The sequence below is a fragment of the Cucurbita pepo genome, chromosome 1, assembly GCF_057944985.1.
Source record: "Cucurbita pepo subsp. pepo isolate OVF chromosome 1, ASM5794498v1, whole genome shotgun sequence".
NCBI classification, from domain to species: domain Eukaryota; kingdom Viridiplantae; phylum Streptophyta; class Magnoliopsida; order Cucurbitales; family Cucurbitaceae; genus Cucurbita; species Cucurbita pepo.
The window spans coordinates 21,099,113-21,126,431 of NC_141798.1; the positions used below are offsets into that span (position 1 = coordinate 21,099,113).

At 34.8% G+C, this 27,319-nt stretch overlaps 3 protein-coding genes, 1 long non-coding RNA gene and 1 pseudogene across 7 annotated transcripts; 1 reads left to right on the top strand and 4 right to left on the bottom strand.

Moving 5' to 3' along the window:
• Window positions 1-423: 423 nt before the first annotated feature.
• Window positions 424-14,297, bottom strand: LOC111801863 (vacuolar protein sorting-associated protein 52 A). 3 transcript variants are annotated; one of them, XM_023686061.2, is made up of 22 exons: window positions 13,884-14,296; window positions 13,617-13,692; window positions 13,257-13,351; window positions 12,983-13,040; window positions 11,765-11,860; window positions 10,930-11,031; window positions 10,118-10,201; window positions 8,529-8,609; window positions 8,018-8,161; window positions 7,094-7,185; window positions 5,652-5,733; window positions 4,745-4,927; window positions 4,222-4,337; window positions 4,073-4,131; window positions 3,594-3,694; window positions 3,035-3,085; window positions 2,547-2,726; window positions 2,309-2,443; window positions 1,849-1,923; window positions 1,424-1,481; window positions 991-1,345; window positions 424-884 (listed from the first exon to the last, which is right to left on the bottom strand). In XM_023686061.2, the coding sequence occupies exons 2-21, from the start codon at window positions 13,641-13,643 to the stop codon at window positions 1,041-1,043; spliced, it is 2,124 nt and encodes a 707-aa protein (XP_023541829.2). In that variant the 5' UTR covers window positions 13,644-13,692; window positions 13,884-14,296; the 3' UTR covers window positions 424-884; window positions 991-1,040. The 3 variants fall into 3 exon arrangements, with proteins under 3 accessions (XP_023541829.2, XP_023541836.2, XP_086983417.1); XM_023686068.2 differs by lacking the exon at window positions 10,930-11,031; XM_087127291.1 differs by lacking the exon at window positions 424-884 and having other exon boundaries at window positions 1,203-1,345; window positions 1,845-1,923; window positions 13,884-14,297.
• Window positions 14,298-15,497: 1,200 nt separating this feature from the next.
• Window positions 15,498-17,645, bottom strand: LOC111779551 (phytolongin Phyl1.1). The gene is made up of 2 exons (XM_023659615.2): window positions 17,382-17,645; window positions 15,498-17,027 (listed from the first exon to the last, which is right to left on the bottom strand). Exon 2 carries the CDS (start codon window positions 16,732-16,734, stop codon window positions 15,907-15,909), a length of 828 nt encoding a protein of 275 aa, XP_023515383.1. The 5' UTR covers window positions 16,735-17,027; window positions 17,382-17,645; the 3' UTR covers window positions 15,498-15,906.
• An 842-nt stretch (window positions 17,646-18,487) lies between these two features.
• Window positions 18,488-20,909, bottom strand: LOC111785523 (uncharacterized). The gene is made up of 6 exons (XM_023665951.2): window positions 20,753-20,909; window positions 20,471-20,562; window positions 19,982-20,052; window positions 19,754-19,859; window positions 19,512-19,644; window positions 18,488-18,834 (listed from the first exon to the last, which is right to left on the bottom strand). Exons 2-6 carry the CDS (start codon window positions 20,548-20,550, stop codon window positions 18,694-18,696), a joined length of 531 nt encoding a protein of 176 aa, XP_023521719.1. The 5' UTR covers window positions 20,551-20,562; window positions 20,753-20,909; the 3' UTR covers window positions 18,488-18,693.
• Window positions 20,910-21,281: 372 nt separating this feature from the next.
• On the top strand, window positions 21,282-25,731 carry LOC111807947 (uncharacterized). Of its 2 annotated transcripts, none has more exons than XR_015411974.1 (6): window positions 21,282-21,515; window positions 21,664-21,706; window positions 22,891-22,951; window positions 23,174-23,464; window positions 23,583-23,660; window positions 24,021-25,731. It is a non-coding gene; the product is annotated as an uncharacterized LOC111807947 (long non-coding RNA). The 2 variants fall into 2 exon arrangements; XR_015411975.1 differs by having other exon boundaries at window positions 24,032-25,731.
• Window positions 25,540-26,907, bottom strand: LOC111807931 (putative carboxylesterase 18 pseudogene; annotated as a pseudogene).
• Window positions 26,908-27,319: the final 412 nt, after the last annotated feature.

Genomic DNA, 27,319 nt, shown 5'->3' on the forward strand with positions numbered 1-27,319 from the left:
AGTGTTCCCTTCCGCCTCCTTTTGACAACCAACCGAGTTTGGACTTCCCAAAATTCACAACTCTGTAGCCCAACTTTATAGTGGAGTTTCGGCTACATATATGGTCTGGTCCTTTATGTATGCCCAGCCCATTATATTTTCAGTTTCGTTCTAATTTTTTAAGTTATTTAACAAAATTTAATGGGATAAACTTTCGTTTAATTCCTAATTTCATACCGAACTTTACAGAATTATTCTATTTTAATTTAAAATTTGAACTTTATTACATCTTTTTTATCTCTACAATGGTTTTATTTTCATGTTTTTGATCTCTAAACTATAAAAATACAACTATTTTGGTCTCTAACAAATTGATAATATGGCTTTGAACATATTAATAAATCTACGATTGATAAGATATATCTTTGACCAAGTAATATACGATTAAGGAGCAAGCAAAATAGTGGTGTTTTATTCAAATTTATCAACTATAAAATAAGTGTTTAAAAGTTCAGAGACAGGAGAGAGTGACATCAAACATCTTGGAAAAACCATAAAACACCAACCCTGTCCAAATGTCTGTCTGTCTGTTCCAAGTTGAAGGCAAAACCTCTCTTCGAAGAACAAATTATAAACATTTCACTCTAATGTAAGCCATTGTTCCTATTTCTCTTCTAATTTGAAACAGAAATCTTACAACAAAACGTGTTTCTTCTAATTTGATGGAGGGGAAAGGGCTGTATTGAGTTCCATGGGAAAAGTTTGTTTACAGTGACACAGGTAATGAATGTAATATCTTCGCACTGAAATGTAATAGATGAGTAAAGCCACAAGCTCGAGCATCGACCCGAGATTTTACGAAGAACCAAAGTTGTGCACAACCGAACATAAACACGGGCTGCAACCTGCAATAAGAAATATTGTGAACAACTAACATTTTGTGAATGGAAAATGTGATGCATAATAAGAAGCTCAGAGAAAAGGTGCCGATTTTGGCTTCAGCTTGCTTACACACATTATGCTATCTTCATTTCTTGCTCTTAGTTCTGATTCCCTCAACCTTAAAAAGTTCTTGAAAATTTTCTAATTTCATACATAATTGAAGAAATGGACACTAGGTCCTTGTTTAGAGCAGAGCCACCGACGATCCTCTTTATACAATCCGTGAGTCTTGTGTAATAAAGAAGGAGCTGAGTCAAAGCCGCCCTAAGAATCTCCATTCCACACAAGAAATTACTGAAAGAAGTGATGACATCTTTGTGCATCAGCTCAATTGCAGCTTTCCATCTGCTCGCGAAGCCCTTTACAAGAGGCTGTATTTCAGCCACAGTAATTGGTCGGTCAGGATTAGAACTGAGGTCCTCCGCTGAAAAAGAGAATATTTGATAACTTCATTACTTGAATAAGTAACAGAAAGTCAAAATAAAATTGTTCAAGTACTTACAGCCGCGGGTTTTCACGAACTTGATAAGTTCACTGAAATGCTCTGCCAAGAGTTCTTCCTGCATGAAGGTATTCGCATCTTTATAGGACTCGCTAATAAAGAGAAAAAAAAAAAAAAAAAAAGAAGAACATATATTTGTCGGGGGGAGGGAAACGGTTTATAAGCAGAAGGCATGTGCAGATCACATAGGTATATTGGATATTTTTTTGACAGGTCGAGCCACTTCAGGCTATGTAAAATTATATAATATTTACAGATTTGTGGTAGCTAGTCTTCATCTCACAAAATTTTTTATGATCAATCTTTTTCATTCAATAACAAGACACTAAGCAATATTAGTTATATGCAATCAAATATCAACATCAGCAATGCAATTACGTAATTAAAAAACCATGCTAGGACATCACAATCAGCATGTTACTTGCCACAAACAAGGCTGTGTTGCTCTTCAGAAGATCCTCAAAGTGCACCAGAATTTTCCCACCTTCCGGACCAACTTCCTGAAATGAAAGTAACACCAATAAAATTTCTCATTGAAGGACACTCTTTATAGAGCTATTAACAAACTCATGTGGTGCCTGACTCGAAGGAAAAACTGAAAAAAAATAGTCTTGACCAAGTAGTTCGTTCTATTTCCTCAACGAGGGCATAAAAATTATGTGAAGATCATTCTTTTCCACTGAACTCTGTGAAGCAATGTTCTTTTTTTGAAAAGAAATATAGTGACTGAAAAAGAAAAAATACTGCAAGGCAGGATCAGGATAAGTTGCCACACATGTTATAGTCTTTCTAGCTTTATGTGAAATTACGGATTGACATTACCTACTGCCTTTATTCTCCATTGATTTCATTAGAAAAAGAGAAGCCGTGAGAGCGGATCCTAACCTTCAAAACAGAAATTGTCATATCGTAGTTGTTTATGAGAAATACTGTCTGCGATTTTGATTTTGCAAAGGTTTTGGCAAGCTTGATAAGCAAATCATCAATTGCCATTCTTAGCCGCTCCAAGTTCAAATCAAGCTGCAAAAATGGCATTGTGTATGCATAATAAGTATTCGACTAATTAGGCAGTGAAAATCTGACAAAAAAGTAAAGACATCCCATTATTGGGTCTCCTATCTACCTGTCCTTCTCCATATTCGACATTCAGATGCATAAGTGAAGCTGTAAATTCAGCATATCGCCTCATGACATAGTGAGGATGGACATCATCCTCCCACAATGTCTTCACATTTGCATTCCTTAGACTGCTGAGGTGCATGTCAAATACCATCTTAAAACGAGGCCAAAGAGCAATATTAACCTGCTCCGAATAATCCAACAACCAGGTCAGGAAGTTCATGAGTAAGCAATACAATTATCAAACTTTGGATATGAAAGAAATTTCACATTCGGACATTTACAAAATTCTCTCTTCCTTCAAATTCCAATTGAGCTACTAATCAGTTCAACATTTATTTTGGTCGTTCATAAAAGCTTACACACAGAGGAGGTTTTCAATCATAGGCCACGTACACCCTAGGGGGCCATCAACTAACACCATTGAGATCAATGGAACAGATATCTAGAAATCTAAGTAGAAGTATAATCACCATGTCAAGGAACACAGACCTTGTCTAAATATGAGTCCAAGCAAGGTATACGCCGGCGTGACATGATGAGCTGGACAAGTGAGCATTATCAGCAAGTGAATATATTATAGGTAATAAAAAATGCAACCCAAGTGAAAAAATGTCATAACCAAGTTGCACAATTAAGCTTTTCTAGAACAAGTATCTGACATATCCTGACAAGTTATGCAACAAAATCTATTCAATGGTTGTGGGTCATCTCACGTATTTTTTGTAAAAATATAATTAAAAAATAAACATGTAATTCTTTAAAATGTAAAAAATAAAGGTAGATATTTATCAGATGAAGCCATGCTCTTAAACGATGTCGACTTGATGAAATAATATTAAATAGTTAGAAATTTCAGAAATTATTCAAATCGTAAGCTCCACTTTGACATATCCTCCTCCCGATCTTCTAGTTAGGGCATATGTCCCTCATTGAATTAAAATAGAAGCCTAGCATGGCAGAAATTCTTCAGTATATTAAGAAGCTAGAAAATTAGCACTTTTTTTGTACTTCTACAATTAGCACCAGATTCAGAGTTAAGATAATGTACCTGATGCAGATGAATTATCAGAATCATGAGCATTAGACCAATTGCATCATAACTATTTGGAAGAATTGAATTGAAGTGTTCATCAATGACAGCAAAAGGACCTGATTATTTGAAAAAAAAATGTCGGATCATGTTAACCACACTGAATTACTATAATAACGGAAAATGAAGTATCTTCCATTCATTATCTTTTCCTAAGAAGAAAAGTCAGAAATTGGCAATATCCATGGTCACAGCTTCCACATAAATCAACTCTCATTAAGATAAGTCGGAATTAGCAAGGTTAAAGTACAAAATGATGATTTTGCATTCATAGATATACGAATGATAAATTTGAAAGAAAATAGGAATATAAGATTTACAGCACAAGTTTAATGAAAGTGAAAAATCGTAATGGAAGATTCTAACTCATATTGGCAACTTAGTGTCTGTGTAGATATGCTAACTGACAATAAGCCAAGGACTTCTATCATAATTACCCGCAAAGATCTCATGAAACATAGATTCTTCCCCAAAGAAAACATCACAAAATTTATACCTGTGAAGTAGAAAGAATTCATTAGAAAACCTAAAAACTAGCTAAAAATAACATTCTGGAGGTAATAAACAAAGGTAAACTGTGAAGTACTCAGAAGTGGCAGTGTCCATTAGAAGCTTATGCAAGCTTCTAAAGAGAACTTCGTAAGGATACTTGATTGAACTGGCTTCAGCTATATGTGGAATCAACGCAGGTTCATCAATTTCCTGAATGGAGTTCACACCAAGATGTGCAGCAAGTGCAATTAGTATAAACGCAAACTTATATCAAGATGACATTTATTACATGTGATTTAAAATGTGAATGTAACCATATCACTATTTTTAATGCATCAAAACGAAAGTACAATCTAAAAATGTCAATGTAACCATATCACTATTTTTAATGCATCAAAGTGAAAGTACAATATAAGAACTAAGGAACAAAAAATAAATACAAAACTTCAGTAAAATCAGCTAAAAGGACCAAGTCTGCTACTAGTTCGAACAAGAATGAAGAAAAGAAGAAATGAATAATTAAGAGAATGAAAGAAGTCACAAATTAGAATTCAAACAAGAGTGAGAGAACCATTGCGTGATCAAGGAGGTTACAAGAATTAAGATAATAATAAAACCTTCAATATCTTTATTCTATCACCAAGTGCAAAAACAGCAGAGCGGTTCTTCAGTGGTTCCCTTCCTCTCAAGAAAAGACCTGAACTTCTAGCTTCAACCCCAATCAGATCACTAGATGTTGCTATGTCTAACTGTAGTTTCTCTAGTGCCTGTATGTAAGCGCGGAAGTGTGCACTCAAAACCTGAAAAACATGAGTATTGGTTTTAATACATCAATAGCTCAATTCTCATATATAAATGTTTTCCCTTAAAAAAAACGAAACAATTTTTTTTATTGATTTGTGAAAATATATCATGTGGCCTGCTGAAACATATGTATAGGCCAAATAATGCACGTTGATCATAAGGAAGATACCATAAACTAGTTATTTTTGGATCCAAAAATACTCCAAATCATTTCTTCTAATCTTGAATCTAATACCCCTTTGAGTAGTGGCAAAGTAATGTCATATCAATTCCAAAGGAAGACACGACAATATTCATAGACAAGAAGCACGTTAGAAGATTGATCTTTCCATTATGACTATAGGAAGAAAAAGTATTAGACAATTTACACTACGAAATGGCATGGTAAACAACATTGTCGAAGAATCTAGTATGAGTTTGTGTCTTCTCCGTGAATACTCCTTCATTTCTCTCTTTGATTTCAATTTTCTTTTCAAAACCAAACATTGTTAACATAGTCCGCCAACTTACATCATGCCAGCATCAATTATTTGAAACTTCCAGGTCAAGAAAAAAAAATCAAGAGAACCATGAATCTCCCGCATGGAAACAACTCAAAACAATAATCGCTTACAATTTCTCTGAGTAATATTTTGTCCAAGGATTTGACTTGTTCCTCGAGGGTTTGTTCAATTAAACCATGCATTCTATTAAAGAATAAATGATTTCTTCAACAATTACCTTGTTCATTGTATCAATATATGCTGTCCGAACCTCATTATAAACTTCCTTGCTATGATCCTTGAGGAAAGAAATAACATACCTACATTATCATTAAGGTAGCAAAATCTAAGAAAGTAATCAATGATAAACCTCAGGTAGAGAAAAAAGACGCAGATCATGGTGTAATATTGAATTTCATAGATAAAAATAACAGGGGAAGGAACAAGTAATTATTGTTGAGGTCGACATTGATTATTACTTCATTGTGTATATGGGTCATAAAAAAACAAAGAAAATCAATTGAAAAACCAACATCAAATAGAAAAAGAAACACATCAAAATATTCAGCAGTAATAATATATTTTGTCAATCAATTCTCTAAATTACATGCAGAAAAGGAAAACAAAAACCTAATTTCTATCTCAGACTGGAAGGTCGCCATAAAATTTTCTTTTACAATGATTTGTGGAATCATAGGGAGGTCCACAAAATCTCTTTTACAAAATTATACATGTACCCCTCACAACAGGATACTGATAGACATGTCGAATGATTTGGAGCAAAATTGGAAAACTCAACTTCAACAGGAACCTTTATGAGAGGGAGGAGAGAAGTGTTTTCTTAGCATAAGTATTGACACCTGCAGGATTCCCATGATTGAAGAAATGGAATATTGACAAAATAGGGAATTTGTTGAATAAATCCATGTCCTAAATTCTGCTAGATCAGCCTGAAGGTTCGCCAGATCAACTTTACTACTTTTTTGTAGAAGTACAAAAGCTCCTAAAGTTGTCAGATTCTTCTTTTAGACTCTCTTAATGCAAAACAAACATGGTATATGGAATCCAAACGAGAATCCTTATTTATTTCTTCCCCCAGATACATGAATGACAAGGGATGCCATGGCAGAAGTTCTAGATCAGTCTCTAAACTCAGGAAGTTGTGTAGTCCTAAGGGTCTTGAAGAGTGGCTCCTCTACAACTTTTTGTTGGGCATGGATTAAAAAACAAGGTCAAGAGTTCACAGTTCATGGTGGCTGGTGCTATCCTTTGGCAAGTCTAGCTTCTTTTGGAGATCTGTCTTGATGGAGAAAAGATTGTAGATGCAATCATTTTCCCTTTAGACAATGAAGAATACATTATTAGCAGAATCAGTTTCCTTCTATAAAAAATATTTTGATTAAGCCATTTTATAATCATATCTGCTTTCTGACACAAGTCAATTGAAAATCTTCTTCGTGACTTCTTGGCAGTGAAGAATGCCTTACCCTCCCCTGTTTTGTGATATATTATCTTAGAATTTACCATTGTATCTTATCAATTGGCCTTGAAAATATATATATAAATAAGTTCGTTGAAAATTTGTTGGCACAATGAGTATCTGTTTATTCTATAGTTGGTAGTCTTCCATCAGACTACAATGAAAAGACAAGTATGGAAAGAGAAATTTTTTTAACTTACTTGTACTTCAAAAGAACACTCTGTTGAAGGATCTGGATATTTGTCTTTGGTTTTCTCAGAGCGTGGAGTTTCTGGACAATGAAGTCAAAGACCTAATGATAAAATACACAGAATGTATAGTTATTTAATAACGGCCCGTGGTACAAACAAAAAGAAACAAATATTCAATTGCGGATATATATGCACTTAAATTGGAATTCTAGCTAGCACCAACGGCAAATGACCAGAGGATACTGAAAAAAAGTTAAGTGCTTTCTGCAAAAAAAAAAATGTGTTTCACCTTTAAAGTTCATGATAAAGAACCAAAAAAGTAAGTAGTAGCATACTCGTGAAAATTCTACGAAACCACCAATTCAAAATTTATAATCCAATGTTGAGTCAATGGTCACCACATCATTTATCTCTAATATGAAATAATTAAGAGATTAACCTCATCTTAACATCATCAATTGGAATGATGTATAATTTGTATCTATTAAAAAGAAAAGGACTGATGCATAAATCCAAAGGGCATACATGACCTAACAGACTTCCAGAATAACGGAAAGCAAATATCTTTACCTTATCAATCTTGACAAATGTTACATGCCTAACTTGTCAATTATGTAACATCCCTAATTTAACCTAAGTGATTGTTAACACTCACATATCATGCTTAAACTAATTACAATAACAGAAAGAGGGGAAAAAAGTGTATGCTGTTTCTAAACTACCAACATCATCTCTGGTGTCAAGAGTTACAGAAAAACTGGAAGATGATTTCAAATTTAATCGCTTCTCTACATATTTTAACTACTGCTATACTACTTGAGCCCTGTGAATGAGGCTGGAGTAGATAACACACTAATTCATCAAGTATCACCAAGAAAACACAGACAAACATTTATTTCCAAGGGAATATAGCTGCTGTGAACAAAAAACAACCTTAGATACTGCTTTCTGACGGAGTTTTTCAAGCTCGGGTTGTACATCCTTTAGTGCTTTGGAATTTTTTATCACGGGATCCACTTCCACGACCATTAGTTTCTTACTTAGAATCTCAAGAGTTCTCAAATATTCATCATTCACCTGGATAAAGGAACAAAGGTCCATGGGAACATCCAACATAAGCATTTAATGAAAAAGGGGAAGGAAATACAAAAAAATTCAAATTTATGCACCACACATTTTGCGCAGACAAACCAAATTCAAGAACGGGTGATTAGCACCCTTGTATTAGAATGAGCTATTGATAACTACTCAAAATATATGCCTTTTTAATTTAAAGAAAAAAGGAAAACTAAATTAATAAGGACAATAACACGATATATAAGAGGGATACCAAAAAATTAAAGGTGTCCGAAAACAAATTTAGAGCAAGAACAGAAAGAAAGTGAATAACAAACAATATCAAGCTTCAAATGGAAGGAGTGAAATGTACGGATACCAACAATACCTCTCCATCAACAATTATGTCTATCATCCTTGGAGGGACAATGATCTCTTCAACAAACTTCGCCAATTTTGATTCTGCCACCTGAATAAGAACATAAAGCCAGTAGTACATGAGAAAAAATGATAGAGTAGGAACACATAATAGTGATGTATGTAACCTGAGTTAAAATAATGAGAACATGCAATTCATCTTTTCAAAAAAAAAAAAACCAACTGCTGCATGAATTCACATGGATTCTCACTTACAGAAGTATTAAAGAGAAAGAAAAAAGAAAAAAGAAACTTTTCGGGACCCCATGAATGCATTTACTGGGCCCCTAATCTTTCATGTCCCATAAACAACCTTTTTCTATAGGAAAGTTATCATTTCACAGACTAAACGAAATTACAAAAGGGGAGGAAAGCTAAGCCCCAAAAAAGTCCTATTTAACAACTTCCAGAGTACACAGATGAGAAAGCACATGCTATTTAAACAAGAATGTGCTTGTTCCCACCTGAAAAGCAACGCCTAGAATGAGAAGGATTCCTAAAAAAAAAAAACTAATAAGGAACACCGTGATATCACAAAGAAAATACTTAAGCATCTCCTGTTACTTTGTGGAGAGTGTTGTGCTGTGGTAAGTATCTGAAGAAGCATTTTTTTATTAGCATGTAGAAAAATCAATAGAGAATAAAAGAAGCATTTTTCCTCGCTAAATGGAAATACATCAATAGTCTTATTAATGAATATACAAAGTTGCTTTGTTTTGGGGGAAAAAGAAAAAGAAAACACATGAAGTCTTGAACTGCTACTCAAAATCAATGTCAAATGCATATTACGTATTTATTGAACTTTATTTATTTATTTATTTATTTTATTTTTTTTTTTTTTTTTTTGCAAAAAAAACAAGTCTCAACAAAAAAGGAGTCCAACCCTAACAATATAAAAAAAGAACTACAATCGAGAAGAACAAGACCAACTTTAATTACAAAAAGGACTAGTAATTGATGTCGACAAGGAGGCATTAAACCTAGTCACCTCTCAAACTTCCTCACACGATCTCTCACCCCTCTAAAAATTCTATAGTTCCTCTCAAGCCAAATGTCCCACAAAATTGCAAAGAAACTAGTTTGCCACAAAACTTTCCCTTCTTCCCTGAAGGGAGGATTCAAAAGCACCTCCTCCAACTAAGCTCCGCCATCTAGTCCGAGTCCAACAAATACTGATCAATCTCATCCAACAATATTATCAAAATACGATAGTTAAAGAAGTCAAAAATGTTGCTACAAAATGATCATCGCACCTAAGACCAATGAGGGAGGGAGGATGATAGAGGAGAGAGGAGAGAGCATTTTTTTCGAGGAGGGAGGGGGTAGCAAATGGTTAAAGCATGAACATGATTTGTTTTATATAGGTATACTTTTAAATCACATAAATATCTTTAAAGTTTCTGGAAAATAGGAATGTGACAATATTTTGCTAAATTAAACAGCAGTGGATATTGCAACTAAGTTAACCGTTGTAATGACCTAATGAGATCCAAAGAATTAAACTTTTCAGTTTTCTCAAATTACCAATGTAATGAAGTTTCTTCATCCAATGGAGAATACCTTGCGATTCTTGAGCTTCAGACCCATATCCATTGACTTCTCCTGCAGGACCTTAATGTCTGCACTGATTGAACCAATTTCAGCCTGAAATTTTAAAATACATATATTTATATTAATTCCTCGGAAAGAGAATCTTTAGGATGAACAGAAGTAAACAAAAGAAATCATGATTCTTTTTTTTTTTTTTTTTTTGGGTGGGGCAGTCGTGCCTAACTCCTTTAAGAAGATACAAATAAAAGTAGACTTAAACTCAAGAAGGTCAATGTAACTCCATATACAATTAAAATTTGAGACAGTTAACCTAAAGCCCCATAGAATTTCATCTAACGAGGACTGAAAATCATACCGAGAAACCAGATACAAGCTTCAGAAAACAGCAATGCAGGAGTTTCTATTATTGAAAAAAAAAAAATTGATGTAGGATATCATAAAATAAACAAGATGCTTCTAAAAATTGCAACACAAACCCTTTCTTAATTCCCGGTAATTATATAATTTTTTAAGGGCTTTGTTATAATTTACCATGCATTAGAAAAATAGTTTAACCAAAAATATGCACACAAGGACCAATAAATGTAGATATTTAGTAATGCATAAAAAAGAGCTTTATGTAAAAGGCGTGAAAAGGTTTGCAACTAATATCTTTTCAGACATAAAAGGAAACTACTGTTAATATACTCATATTCGTACAAGTTCAGACTTCAAAGAAGGCGTAATGATACAGAACAATACTACAGACTGATACAAGCAGGTTGTTGTATTCCACTAAAACATTCGATATTACTTAAGTACCAGAACAACAGCCAAAATACCTGGAAACCACTGAGAAGAGTTTCCATCTGGGATAAAATGTTATCGCAGTCACAAATTTGTTCATGAAGTGAAACTAAGTTATCACTCTCTTTAATATATTCCTGTAATGTTTGAACAATAAAAGTGAGCCCTTAATACTGGAACTAATAGACCACAAATACATGTACATATTTGTATGTTTACACAAGCAAGTTAAGTGTATGCTTATCAGTTATATGTGTAAATAGGTTTATACGTAATACCAATCTAATTCAACTGGATAGATTTTGATGCTTCTTTTCCATGATAAGAAACAATATATTGACAAGAGACAGCATACTAAGAAAAAGGAAAATAAAAATATGCCCCACTTGCAGGATCCAAGAATATTAAAATAGATATCAGCAACTGCTGCTAATCATAAAAGGAGAACAATTACTATAACATAGATAACAATACCGTCTTGCATGAAAACAAGCATAGAACATGAAATTATAAACCAAACAAAAACCCACAAGCTTAGCATCCAGTTTGTTCTAACTAACCACATCAACTACTCCGATGTGTGGCATCTTACATGTTTAAAGTTGGGTCTTAAAGTAAACATATTAGTGAATAAAAGTAAGTAATAGCCAATTCTGATAGTACCAATCATTACTTTTGAGCAGATTCTTTTGCCAAAGTACTCTTGCAGCGCTAAACATTGTATAAATAGATGTCTATAACCATGCTTAAGGACGGACTCACAGACAAGGCAAGATAATATACTCACTCTTAAAATGAAAGGGATAGAAAAGATTATAAATATTCAAAGCTAGAATTGGAAACAAAAGAAATTAAGAAACGATGACAAACCTGTATAGAATCCAGCTCAACCTGCCGCAAATTGTTTTCAACTCCCTTTGTATACTCCCTCAGTTTTACACCTTTAGAAAGTATGTTTGCAACTACCTGATTAATAAAGAATTCAATTTTTTATAAAAAAAATTTCTTTAGACCTCTTCAAAGTACGGAGATAACAGCATAATGCAAAAATCCAAAACAGTCGTAATGACAATTACACTGAAACCAGAGAGTGTGCATCTTTAATATTTGACTAATTGATCAGATTACCCTGCCTACAAATGGACCATACGAAATAATTTCTAGTTCTAGATATGTACTATTGATCTTACGACAAGTGCAAATTGTGACAACTAATAAAATAAGTCCATCTGAGTTTTTAAGACGATTAAGAATTGGAATGTATTTCATATGATCTCATAGATCTCTTGATGCTTAAAGAACAAGACATTCAAATACATTTCAAGGATTCCAAGTTTTAGGATAACCAAGGATTGGAATGCACTTCGTATGGTCTGAAAGACCACTTGATGCTTAATGAAAGATAAACAACCAGTACAAGTTGGTCTAATGGTCATTAGGGAAAGTGAAAAAGTAAAAGGACTTTAGGAGAATAGGTTCAAAATCCTATCCTACCCACCTACTTAAGATATCAAAATCCCTCAAGTTTTGAACATTCAAATGTAATAGGGTTAAGCAGTTGTTCCCTAAGAATAGTTGAGATCGCATAAGCTAGATCGAACGCACACGAGTATATTTATTTTTTTTAAAATTCTATAACCTTCCCAGAATAGTTGAAGTCATGCTCAAGAAAACTAGATATCAAATAACCCAAGAGAGTGGTTTAAGCACCAAGGAGGGTGGTCATAATTTCAAATTTCAGAGTAGATATGTCATATTCTGGCAAGAGATGAAACCATTAGCATCTCAGTTTCAAGATTCTTCATCTATGAATAATGTACAATACTACCAAGTGATTAAGCACATAGTCACAGTTATATATTTAATGCCTACAGAAAAAAAAATTGAAATTTGTTTTCATTTTAGTGAAAACTCAAGCTTTCATTAAGGCGAATGGAAGATTCTAGACAAGTAATACAAGCTAAATGGGGAAAAGACACTACCACAATGTAAAATGCACTGATAACGATTTTAAAGAGATTACGATTTTAAAGATAAACCTCTCAATAATTTTTTAAAAAAAGTACACCAAAGATTGAAATAACTTACATCATCATCTTTACATTCCTCAAGCTCTTGCTGTAGTCCTTCCAATGAAATGTCATCACTGTAAAACGGAACAAATTGATACCACACTCAAATTCGGTGATTCAATAGTAGAAGGTAATAAATATAATAACCAAATAAACTCATGATATTCTTCTTAACTAACGAAAATCTTAGCCCACCATACAATTGTGGCCATTAACATTGTTAGGATAGCTGAAGAAGAAAATATTGCGTATGCTTCATACAGGAATAAGAAACTTGAGTATGCACATACCTGCAAGCATCCTCCTCAACATTCAAGTCCCCAACAAATGATTCCAAGTCAAATACATTCTTCTGGGCCTTGTTGGCTTCGTCATAAGAGTGACTCTGCAGTACGTAAAGAAACATAACAAAATATTTAATAAATTCACTGTCCAAAACTGAATTGTAATCGAGCTTGTTTTTAGTTAACATAAACGCAGCTCAATATCCATGATTAAATGTAGATACATTCATAATCTTCACTTTTGAAAGATCTTGTAGCAGATACCAACACCCTCACTTTACGAGTTTATGTACTAACTTGGTTGAATGAGAATAATTATCCGGAAAGTTCGTAAGATAAACTAGAACGGAGATTAATTTACCATACCACATGGTCAATCGCAGTATCGGCCATCCCTTCCGAATTGGCCAAGAAAGCTTAACAGACAGTCCGCCAGCACGATCTAGATTCACCACAAACCAATGGGGTCATGGAAATACAAAGCCTGAGCTTCTAACATTCACAATTAGCGATCACTTAATCATTCACCAGATAAGAAAATGTCCGTCGAGATCACAGAAGGGTACGCATCAATTTAAGTACAAGTGCAGAATTGCATTTCAACTTTAAAATAGTAGCTAAATTCACACTGACCCGACACCTCGCATACGTTTTGAGAAGATGGAAGAGATGGAAGGATCCGGTAGAAACCAAAGGGTTTTGCAGATCAGAGAGGGGTTCGAGGACCGGAGCCGGCAGAGCCGCTTTGGCGCTTGGTTGTCCAATTCCTCAGTTACGCCTCAGAATTCCGAAATTAATCTAAACCAACCGAAACAACTGGATGTCGGTGATTTCTTCAAAACTGTGGAGAGAATGAGGAATGTCTCTCTTCTCCGGAGGATTGAATTTGCATACTGTTGGTTTGATTGGAAGAAAGAGAATCAGCTGATCTTCATGTATCGTCAACAACGTAGCAAGCACAGCACCCGCGAGAAAGGCCTCTGCCTTCTATTTACTTTCCAACGATCTTCCTTTTCTTCTTTTCCTTTTTCCTCAGTTTAGATTTTTTTTTTTCAAAATCTATGTATACTCCTTACTTACCATTGAATAGTCAATTTATACCTCTAATTTCATTTGCAAACCGATAATAATATAATTAAATTCATGTAGCATTTTAAATAATTAATAATTTTTTAATCTAATTTCTGCATGGACGCCTTTTAAACCGAAGATAACTCGTGTTACAAGTATATACATGTCTAAACTATATTTTTAAATAAAATATAAAAAATGATGTGAATTCAAATTTATTCATTCAAAAAGTAAAGTAAACACTTAACAAAAAAAATCATCATGAACTAAGTCTATATTGATATATATATATATAAAAAACAATACAATCATAGTTTGATGAAAGATCACTCATAATATGGATGATTAGTTGCCTCTATAGCTATTTACTATGTTGCTATACCAAATGTAAATTGTTTAAAAAGGAAGTCCAAACTTTGAGGCCTACAAATTCTGAAATAATCCATAATCATTTTGGCGACTTTTAATTAAACAAAATTTGTGAATGTTTCCATTATTTAATTTGGAAGGATAATTGGGTATTACCATGTTGTCTTAGTGCACACATCATTAGAAATAGCAGGTTAAATTATATTGGAAACCCTCGTATTTTTTTTTATTTTAGTGGCAATTTTTTTTTTCTTTAGACTTTGTCACTATAAATAATAAAATATAGAATGAGTTGCTTGTTTACTAAAACATTTAAACAATGTACTATCAAAATAAAAGGTTTTTTTCATTAAAATATTTATCTGGAATGCCAAATAATTTCGCTAGAAAATATATATTGAAAGAGAAAAGGACCACTTGACTAGAAAACATTCCTAGACTCCCACATAATATCAATGGATTCAAGCTTCTCTGTCCATCCGACCTTTTTTGTTGGAAGTTCAAAAGGAAGAACCCATAGCCACATCAAATGAACCAAGAGGGAAGTACAATAATATCAAATCAAGACCCTTCACCATCTTGAATCTCCAAAGTGATAGATACCAAATTAGTAGTATGGCATGGGAATGAACATGATCAAAGCCACCTAACTAGAAAGATTTGGGATGTTTGTAGATACAATTACTAATGATCAATATTATTAAAGGTAAACATCGTCAATCTAGCACAAAAATATATACTCTTGACTAGAAAATCGAAAGCTCAAAGCTCTCGTTCGGAAAGCGTTGAACTCAAGAGAAAAAAAGAGACAGGAAAACAAAAAATCACTTTTATCATATCCTTCCACACACAATTGAGGTGAGGTAAAAGCAAGGCAGGTACACCTTAACAAGTGAAATATCATTATCTATTACCAGCCCAAAACAGATATCTCAGCAGAAGTAACTAGTAAGCAGCAGAAATCCGTAAGTGAGATCCTAAAATAAAATAAGTATATCAAGAATTCTCATACCTATTAACAATTCGTATACATATACGTACAACTTTTGATTCTGCTGTAACCTTTTCAGAAGTGTGAACTCAGTCAAGGCCTTCAGAAACACTTTCTCCACCATTAACAGCACTGACACTTGACCCAATGGTAATATATCTCCCTTGCTAATCTCCCCAATTGCCATCTTTCAAGCTCCATGTCCATGTACAAATGGATAAACTCTCAGCGGACACAAGAAATTCCGTTACAGATAATCAACCAAATGACAAACAATATCAGACACACAGCAGCATCAACAGCAAGTGCGATCCTCACGTGACGCCACCACCTTCTCCGGATGCTTGAGCTTGATCTCCTCAATGGATTGATGTCTTTCTCCACTGGAATTGAAGACCCCGATCCACCCTGATTACCAGATTCCAACGAAACCGAATCAACCTTCAAACCTCTATCTGTAGACTTTCTTTGCTCCTCCATCTCAATACCTCTCATTGTAATCACATGGTCCTTTCCCTTTTTCTTCTCTGGTTTGCTTAACTTCCCCAACAGAGGGGCTTTCGTGGAAGCCAAAATGTCAACTTGGCCATTCACATTACTCGGAGATGGAGATAGGCCATTGTTCGAGGAAGGGGTTTCAGCCATCCAATCCTTACCGCTATTGGAGACATTCTCAAGAGAGGTGATTAATTTACGAATTGCAGGCAGTAACTGTTCCTGCAGACTAATGAAGTTCACAGTTGAGAAACTCCCTCGTGAACCCTTCCTTGCTACCTTTATGAATTCATCTCTCAACTGCTCTAGAAACTGAAGAAGAGCCTGATTACCAATAACTTCATCAGCAATTGCAAAATAAATATACCCTTCTTTCATCAAGAACCCATAAGCTTTTTTACCCAATGTCTCAAAATACCACTTGTGAAAGGGAGGGGCACTTTTCAAGCATAAATCAGCCAAATTCTCAATCTCCTGGTCACCATTACTATACACATAGAGCATACGTTCGCCCCTTGAAACAGAACAGTAGTAAATTTTGCTATGATCCGGATTCATTTGAAGAATGGAAGATTACCAGCAAATTCGGCAGCACCGAAGCAACTCCTAGAAATCAAGGCTAAACAAACACCTTTCACTATCCACCTTTCTTTTCGAAGTATCTGAAATTCATCAGTCTGGCTTTTCGAGCGACAAGATAGCAAGTAATTTTGGCTAATCCTTCCAGAAACCGAACAAATTGCAAGTAAATTACCGGTAACAGATCCAAAGCAATTGAAGAAGAGCCGATGGAGTTTTACTTCTTTCTATGAATTCAGAAGAACACAACCTGCTCTCCTAAGTTGAATATTCTGCCATTAGAAGATTAAGACACGGAAAACAAGTTGAGCACAATCGATAATACAGATCGTCTTCTAATGCACGAAGAGTTCCAAATAAGAAATAATACAAAAGTAAAATGGAAAGAGGTTAACAGAGACCGACTCAAATAGCAAATAATCAAACTAAACAAAAATCAAGCCAGTAAGTAGTCAACGATCAAGTAAGTTCAGCTCAAGACTGAACAAATAAACAACCAGACCGTCAAATTCCATAACTCTAGCAACTGAACTGCTTGAGAGATTCTAACTAAACATTCAGTACACCACAAGCGGAAAAAAAAAAAAAAAAAAAAAAAAAAAAAAAAAAAAAAAAAAAGAAATCACCTCTAGCAAATTTCCACCACCGAGAGAGAGATCGCGAATTTCTCTCCACCAAAATAGGTCTCCGAATCATTCAGAATCTGAGAGATAATGAACAGGAAATACGGAGAGGAAACTACGAAGAGAAAGTTTACAATTTGGACAAATCGGTAGCTTTCTCATTTTTGACTTCCCCGCTGGCTGGAGGACTTGGGCTGAAGAAAAAAATCGGCGAGGATTTTCTTTCTTTTTCTTTTTCTTTTCGAGGGAATATGGAAACACGCACGCCTTTTCTGTCTTTTTTTTTTTTTTCTTTTTTTTTTTTTTAATTAGTTCTCATTTCTGAAATCTGAATTTATGCAAAATCAATATTTGTTGAGCTTGTAGCGTTTTAATTTGTGTGAGCCAACGTAAGAACCAAGAAAGAATTCCTGTTTTGCTTCGACGGTAAGGAGGGCATAAAGATCAAAGTGGCTTTTAGTTTAAAATGAATACTCAATTATTTCACACTCTAATTTTAATCTTTTGAATTTGAATGCATTCCTATGAGCTCAATCATATTCAAATTTATTGGATTTTTATCACTATAATTATTATAATTATTATAATTGAAGAAACTGTAATTATCATATCCTTTTTTTCTTTATATAAAAATTATCATATTCACTTTTTTTACACACAATATGCAATTTAATTATTATATCTATTTCCCTAGAGAAATCATGTTCACCCTATAATGAGTTTGATATAATATTTTGAATAGCAAATTTTATTATGACATTTAACTGAATAACAATAACAATATATACATCTATATATACATACATGCGGGGATAGATAAGGCTCATAGGGATAAGAGTTGAACTTTCTAAAGGAAGCCATCATAAATGAGGAATCAAGATAGCCAAAAGAAAAATGGTTTTAAAAAGAATCAAAATTACATTTCTTATAAATCTTGGGAACATATTATTTATTATACCACCAAATACCATTAAGACGTTGTGGTCCATTTAAGTTAAGATGAAATTATTTCATGTTGGCCCCTCGGTTTCAGAATTTGGAAATTTCAAAGCTTTATTTGGCGAAGGCATAAGCTACAACAATTTACGTTCACTAAAACAACAACGCAATGAATAAGGGACTTGCAATCACAGTTGCATCCTGCAAGCTTTTATGATATTTTGATCAAACGTTGATCCACAAAACTGTGTTCATACAAAGCGAAGAAGCAACTGAAGGCCATGGTAATACATATATACAAAGAAGGTTACCATGTTAAAAGCAAGTGGGTAGTGTTTAGAGGAGGAGATGCGCCATTTCTGGGACTCTTATTAAATCAGTCATCCCTCGTCTTCATTTTGACGTCAGAAGGTGAAGCTGCAGGGCTGAACTTGCGAACTAAAATCTTGAAGCATGGCAAAAACAACAAATATCCAATCCCCAGAATCAAGGGCGCAGCAACAGCCCATCCCAACAACTGCCAATATTGATTTAAAAAAAAAAAATCCAGTTTACTAATCCGAATCAAGCAACTCAACAAAACAACAATGTACAAAAGGTTAGGAATCACAACCCTCCACAATAGTATGATATTGTCCACATTGAGCATAAGCTCTCATGGCTTTACTTTTGGCTTCTCCAAAAGGCCTCGTAGTATTGGTTACTTCTAAACCCACTATCATTCCCTAAATTAGCCAACCTGGGACTCCTTCCTAACAATCCTCTCCCCAAACAAAGTACACTATAGAGCCTCCCTTGAGGCTTCTTATGGAGCCCTCGGCCTCCCTTAATCGAGGCTCGAGTCCTTCTCTAGAGTCCTTGAACAAACTATACCCTTTGATCGACACTTGAGTCATTTTTTACTACACCTTCGAAGCTCACAAATTCTTTACTCGACATTTGATAATTCTATTGACATGGCTAAGATAAGGGCATGACTCCAATACCATTTTAGGAATCACGACCCTCCAGAATGGTATGATATTGTTCACTTTGAGTATAAGCTCTCATGGTTTTGCTTTTGTTTCCCCAAAAGGCCTCATACCAATGGAGATGTATTCCTTACTACTAAACCCATGATCATTCTCCAAATTAGTCAATGTGGAACTCCCAACAACACTCAACACTGATATTAGTAAGTAGAAGAAACTTTACCACATGAGCAATACTCGATAGAACTTCATGTGAAGCTTGGCCACTAAAAACTTTCTTCAAGGCATCAGGTGTAAGTGGGAAACTAGGTCTCCCGGAGAGGGCTTCACCAAAACGCAAGAAAGGCACCACCAGACTTCAGAGCAAAAATTAAAATCAATAGAACTCTGACTCAAGAAACGCATCCATATACAAATAATGAGCAATTCTAGTTATGTAAATTAGGGAAGGCATACGATAAGTACCTCAATTCTAGAGGAGTAGCAACAAAATTAGCAAGCATCACTGTGGGAGCATGACAAAGAGATCCAAGAAATGCAATTGCAAGCCCGCATAGAAAAACAGTCACCCCTGTGTTAATGAAACATAAAATAAGATGTCGAATTATTTCAACATAATTTTACTTGGAAGTTAGAACTATCCACATAAACAGTCAAAAATGATTAGTCTGTGTATTGTAAATGTGTATATACCGCATATGGGAAACAATCCCAGGGTTATGCCAAGAGCTGCAGAGAACGCCAGTTGCTTCGGCTCTGCGCCCCTTTAACAACAAAACCAAGAGCAGAGATAAAAAGAAGTTTTAGTAATGTATTCAAGGATTATCATCAGAGAATTAAAAGAACTTTGGAAATTTTATCTCATTGAGAAAGAATTAGCAAAAACAACTCCAAGAATCCATGAAAAGAAAAATGGGGGAACAATCTTGAAATCAATTAAACCAGCAGTTCTAATGTTTCTTCCTAGAGATATGCTTCTCATTCAATATTCAAAATTTTGAAATCAAAATATGCTACCAAAGAAAGACGAACTGTAAAATGACACGCAATAACAGATCCTCAGAAATTCCCAAGCCAAATTATACCAAATGAAGAACAGAATTCCTCGAATTCATATAAAAAAATCACTGCTCAATGAGAAATAAAATATTTCACAGTTAAAATGCGCAGTGGAGGAAGAACCTCTGGAGGATTTGGAGGAGGGGATCAACGATCTTCTGGTTAAACCAACCGGTCGGGCGGGTATGTCCTACGGTTGCCATCTTCGCCTTCGACTAAATTAAAAAAAAAAATTCAGAAATCCTTGTTTCGCCTCAGAGCCTCAATCGAAACAGAAAAACGAATCGAATACAGAAATTTCTGGGAAAGCTCTATATATCTAACGCGAAAAAAAACGTCAATTCTTTTTCGTGATGGATTGCTCTTCAACTATGTTTGGTCGAGCAATCATGAGAGAATATTAACCTCTCTTTCGACACTACGATTCCTTCCCCTTCTCGGAAGTCCAGAGAAGAGCGAAAAATCTTCGGAGGACCACCGGCGACCAGATTAGGGGGGCAACCAGTTATTTGCGTACCGCCCTGGTTTATAGATACTCTTATTTAATTTTAGCGAAATTAATCAAAATTGTAGGCATTTTTATCTCAAAAATAGTTTTAAATTGTTAAACTTTTAATATATATATATTTTTTTTTTTTTACTTAAAAAAAAAACTTAAAAAAAAATAAAAAAATAAAAAATGTTTATTGGTATTATATTTAAAAAATAAGAACAAATTTTAAAAAATAGCTTTAGAAAAAAAAAATTATTTTTTGCATCAGTATATAGACATACATAATTTATTTATATTTCATATCATCCACTTTAACCTTGTGTTTAATAAATACGTCAAATATTCAATTTTCTAAAAAGGTTAATATGTATATTAAGTTATTAGGCAAAAGTTGAGATCCTATTATGCATGTAACTGAGTTATTAAATATCAATTACCAAACGGTGAAGTCACAACTTTTTCCCTCCAAATTGATCTTATTGGAGAGTAGCGCGCGCCTCATGCCTCTCTTTCTTGGCTTCCGCTCTGCGTTTTCAGTCACATTCACCACTTGATGTGTGTCGGCACTGAACAGAAACTTTAACTAAATTACAGGTTACAGCTTCTTGCTCCGTGAACTGTCAAGGATGGAAGAGTATTTGCAGTACACGAAGATCTTGCGCTTACAAATGAACGGTACGTACCGACTCCTCCATCTCCAGAGGACTAAATCCAAGTTTTAACTTACAGAAATATGTTTTTTCATGTTCCTGTGGGTTAGTAACACTAATTTTGTGGGTTAGTAACACTAATTTGGATTGATTCTGTATCAAACTTTACTCAGACGTGGAGGATCAAGCTTTGAAGAACTCTGTCGAAGAGCATATGTAATTTCGTACTACTCAAACTGTGGAGATTTCACTTCTGGTCAAGTCTCTACTTATAGTCTTCTAGTTCCTTATTTCTGCATCCGAACGTTTTTCCTTATGCATTTAGTAAAATATTGAGAAGAGGTTAGGAGCCAAAAGTATTGAGAAGAGGTTATTGAACTATGCAATTTGGAATTTCTGGTTCTGTCGGTGGTGCGTGATGTGTTAACAGTGATATAAACCATGATAGTACTTGTTATACCAAAGTTGCTGAGGACATCAGTCCAATTTCAATATTCTGAATCCGCTATTCCTGTTCTGAAATCTAGTCTATTAAGCAACCTTTGTTATAGGATTGGGTAAATGCTAACATGATTCACATAGAAGTAGGATTCCGCCTCTCAACTACTTCTCTTATCATATTAGTAATTATGGTTTATTTCAGCGGCCGTTTCTTTGCACTCGTGAGATTACATGGTTATCCATAGACTGCTCCAACAGCTGTAACTGCTAGATTTTGTACATGGATTTGAAGGGATTTAGTAAACAAGCATCCAAGTGATTCTTACCGTGACTTTAATCCAATATCTGTATATAGAAACTAGATATTTAGAGTATGCGTAGCTTAAATTCTACAGCTCATATATGAAAGTTTTTTCCTACTCAGGTTCTAAGTAGAAACTTTCTGGATCACTATATGTGAATTTCAAATGTCATCATGGAAGTCCATTAGAAATTTTATGCTCAAGTTTCATCTTATGTTACGCTCTTAATGGCATATACTTAGTTTGGCTCTAGATAATCGTTTCAATAATATTTTTCATTGATCACGATCTTTTCACTTATATCATGGTTTTGGTACTTAGTCGGTATTGTATTTGCTTTGAATGGGAATCAATCAAACAATCTTGAGAGATAAATATTAGGGCCTCGATCTTGTCAATAAAACCACCCCTTAGTAAATCATCACTCTAATTGTTGGAGCGAAGATAGTCGAAGTGTTCGTTTTTTATGCTTAGTCCTTAATCACCAAACAAGTAATTTGGAGCTAAAAGATTGTGCTTGGGCCTGTCAATTTATTTATAACAAGATGAGGCTGAAAATATTTTGATCGTTAAACCATTTTTTCATTGTCTCTTTTGCAGATTGAACATTCCCTTACTTACTGTCACTCCAAAATAACTGATTAGAATTTATTTCAGGTTAAACTTGAAACGGCTAAGCGAGCCAGTGAAACGGAAGCATCAGCTGATACGGTTGAAAGTAGTTCTTGACCACCTATCCCCCTATTCTCTACAATATGTCTAATGGTTTTCTTCAAAATAGTTCTGCTTATAAGTAGTTTTGCACAGTTCAGATTGAGAATGGATGATCGAGTAAGGCTCGTGAGATATATGCAGTCCTAGGCCACAAATTCCATTTTTTCGAGTCAGTACAATAAAGCATATTTTGATTCTTACATTGGTAGTTGGTTTCACCCTATAGGAGCAGCACCTTGAACTCTATACACCTAAATGTTCCGTAATGTCATCCTTGTTCCCACCTTCCGACTTAGCAAGCCTTGTCACTGTCGAACTGACATTCTCTGCTGCCCATCTGTAGTCGATGTGTGATTCATAATCTGTATCTGCTGCTGTATCTTGCCATGGATAATACAGCTCACTTCCACTATTGCACACCAACGTATCAAATTCTTGTAAGCCTAGTTGACAGCCTTTGGGAGCCTATTGAATGGTGCAGCTAAGGGAACCGTGGATCCAGGCATATTAGGGGAAGGTATTTGCTTGAAATTCCTACCTTCAAAGTACCTACTGGCATATTTGCATCAGTACTCGCATATTTGCCAGAAATGAACTGCATATCTAAGACTCACCCGCTTCTTCTTGCGAGTCAGGGAGCCAGATGCCAAAACCGCCGCACATGTTCTCCAGTCTATTACTGCGTTTACGTTTATTCCTAGTTGCAATCACCTGTAAGTATAGTTATCTTATCAGTTTTATTTTGCCGTAAAAATAGTCTGCTTCTATTTTCATCTCTCTCTAATTTCATTTGATACAAAATACCAAAGCTGTGAAGTGAAATTATGCACATCAATGATCAACCTTTCTTCTTCTCTTTCGTCCCTTCCATCTTTTTATTTTAATACAATGTTGTGAGATGGATCATTTTGACAGGATTATAGTAAATATGTATGGGGAATATATTAACTGCTTTAGTTTATCATAGTTTTGGAAGCAAGGATGATTTAGCTTAAAATCCTGCAATATTAACGATCTCATTATTAATATTGAACTTTGGTGATAGATTAAATGAGTAATAAGCTTTTGGGCAGTGATTTAACAGGAAGGATACATTTTGACGCTTGGCTTAGGAAGTTTCATCATTCACCCAAGGGAGTGTAGAAATCTGGAAGCAAAAGGATTTTCGTCTCATCAGGTACATTTTCATCATTCACCCAACGAAGTTTCATCAGGTTAGCTTTTAGATTAGAAAGGAATTCTTTAAGTGCTACGTTTCTGATTTCTTTTTTATTTAATTTATTTTTAATAGACGAAAAAAATATTGATGCATTGTCACACAAATCCATAAAAAAAGTAGTAGTAATTTGTTGAGAGTGAGATTTGAACCCATGCCCGTTCGGACCAGAACCTTAATCTGATACCTTAGACTAACTCAGCCATCTCAACTTTTTTGGTATTCCCAACAGTCCTGTTAAATTATATATCATTTTAATGAAACACATTATACTTATTTGCATTTGTACTATCACCATCTAAGTTAACATAAAAGATGATTCCATTTGATTAAAAACTTTTCACTTTTTCTCCATCTCCACATCTAATAATGTTCCTTGGGGAGAGGGTTCAAGTTAAGCAATATGATTACCTTCCATTATTCTTTTGAGGTGTCATAGGATTGTGTCATATCTCTGCATATTTTTCTGTAAAACATTTTACTTTTCATTCATTTTCACATCTTCACATCTTCCTCTTATGTCTTTGAAAGAGAGAGTTTAGCTTAGTCATATGATCGTCTTTAATTACTCTTTTAAGGTATCAAATGCCCAAAAGATAATAATACATAAAGCTAAAATAGTCTTATTGTGCAACACTTTAATGCGTCTTTTATAAGTGTTACATTGTATTGTATTAGAAAGAGGGTAAAAATATGGCACTCCCTGTTTGTCTTGTTCCAAAAAGAGGGAGGTATTAGGCCGGAAAAGATATAGGAAAAGAAAAAGTAGGAGTTTAAGGACCTATGATAATGAGATTATAAGTAAATTGGTCAGATGAATCCGTTATCTATATATATATATCAAACTCTTGTTTATTATAGAAAGAAATTAGATGTGTGCTATCTCTCTTACTCAAACATTAAAATTAACTTTGCATCTACTTAGTATTATATTTACAGATTTTGTTCAAGATATTAGAAGATGTGAAGCTGGTTTGTTCACAAGGTTATTTTCTTTAGAATCTATTTAGAACAAAAACCAATTTGTACAAGATGTTTGGTGAAAACAAAATTATAAAGATGACCATAAAGAATATAGTCAGTAAACTATATTACTATATAACAATAGCTCGATGACAATGACAATTAGATAACTATTGAAGACTAGTTGAGTTCTTTAGCTTGTTTCTTTTAGTAATATTATTCTATAAATTTTATCCAAAAATATTAGTAAGCAAAAGTGAGATTCCATCAAGATTATACTAGAAATCAAAACTTTAAAGATAGAAAAACAAAACTTTGAACGCATCATTCATTGAGTTTTTCATCTCTTGATTTCTATCCGGTTTATGTATGTTGATAGCCGTGTTTTATTTAAGAGTATTATAATCCCAAAATACTGGTAGGCATCACGCAATTTATAATTCTTCTAATCACGTTACGTGACTATAATATTGTTTCAGAAACTACCACAACATCCCTTTTGTTGGCCTTCCTGAAAGTACTACAGACTTCCTTCCCTGAAATTTGTACGCCACGTGTATGAAACAAGAAGGAAAAAAAAAAAAAAAAAAAGAACAAAAGAAAAACAGGAAGTTTCTTGGTTCTTTTTTTATTTCATTTAACTAATTCGGATTTAATTTTACGAGACCCTTCTGTCTGGTGAATTCTCTGGCGTCTTGCATCAGCATGGAATATTCCGGAAGATCTGAAAACCAACTAAACCCATGAATCCCATTCGGATACTCCACGACCCGAACCTCTTTACCCGATCTCTCCAGCCACTCACAGTACTCTTTGATCCGATCGCTTAACAAATCCAAGCCCCCATTCACAACAAGCGCCGGTGGTAATTTCAGCCCCGAAACATCGGACCCGGACCGAACCACGTTAGCGGCCGGGTGATCCCGGCTCGAACCGATCGGTAGAAACGCCTTCCAATACCAATCCGTCACTTCCAAAGTCAGTCCACCGCCTCTCCCAAATCGAATCTCTGATTTTGTCCGCTCTTCTCCTCCCAAAAATGGCTGTATGGCAATCATACCTGCGATCCTAAGCCTCTTGAACTCATATTCCGCCGCTCTCACCGTTACGTGATGCACGATGTTTCCTCCGGCGCTTTCGCCGGCGATGAAACAGCGGCTTATATCAGCATTTTCTGGAAGACTTTTGGAGATCGATCCTTCGTCGATTGCCTTCAGAACGCGAAATCCGTCGTCGTATGGGCTCGGAAATCGGTGCTCCGGCGCGAGGCGGTAGTTGACGGAGACGACAATGGCTCCGATTTCGCGAGCAAAATCGCGAGAGAACGAGTCGATCTGCTGAGAATCGGCGGAGCCGAATACAAAGCCTCCACCGTGGAAGTATATGATAACAGTCACACGATCGGACTCGGAACACGTGGGAGGATTATAAACACGAAGCCAGAGGTCGGAGGATGAAGAATCGAGTGTGGTGTCGAAGGAGGCGACGCCGCGATTGGTGGAAGAAGGAGGTACTTTACGGTCGAGTAGGCGGAGGAAACCGCGGTTGACGGTAAAATCTGATCGGAAAGCATGTCGGAAAAGGACGGAAGATAATAGATCGGCAAGCTTACGCTTGGATGGAAGGTTGGGAGATGAGGAAGGAGATTGAGTGTCGCCAGTGGAAGACATGCTGAAGGTATGATTAATATTATCGTAACCTCTGAAACTCTACTCTCTCGGCGTCCACTTATTCCCTTTTTATAGTTGGGCAATTAATTGGGTATTTTGTGTAAATTAATAATCTTCAAATACTATAGTTTCACTTCCATATGAAATTAATTAGGTTATCAAACTGGAAGCTTCAGCTATACTTCATTCTTTATTTCAAAAGAATGTGGTGTTCTTTGTGAAGGCGACAAGTGCGACCAAGTTGGAGACTCACGTTGGAGGGAAGAAAAAGCAAATTGTTCTACGGCAAAAAGGAGTCGGTTTTTCTTTTTCTTTTTTCTTTAAAATAAATTATAATTTTTTTAAAGAAATTATATATTGAAATTGAGTTAAAAATACTTAAATATTTAAAAATAAATTAATAAAAGTTTCAATTAATCTTCTAGTTTAATCTAAATAGTTTATTGTTAGACTGAATTATGTTCATTATTTATTTAATAAATGTTGTTTGAGTTCATTATTTATTTATAATTTAATAAATGTT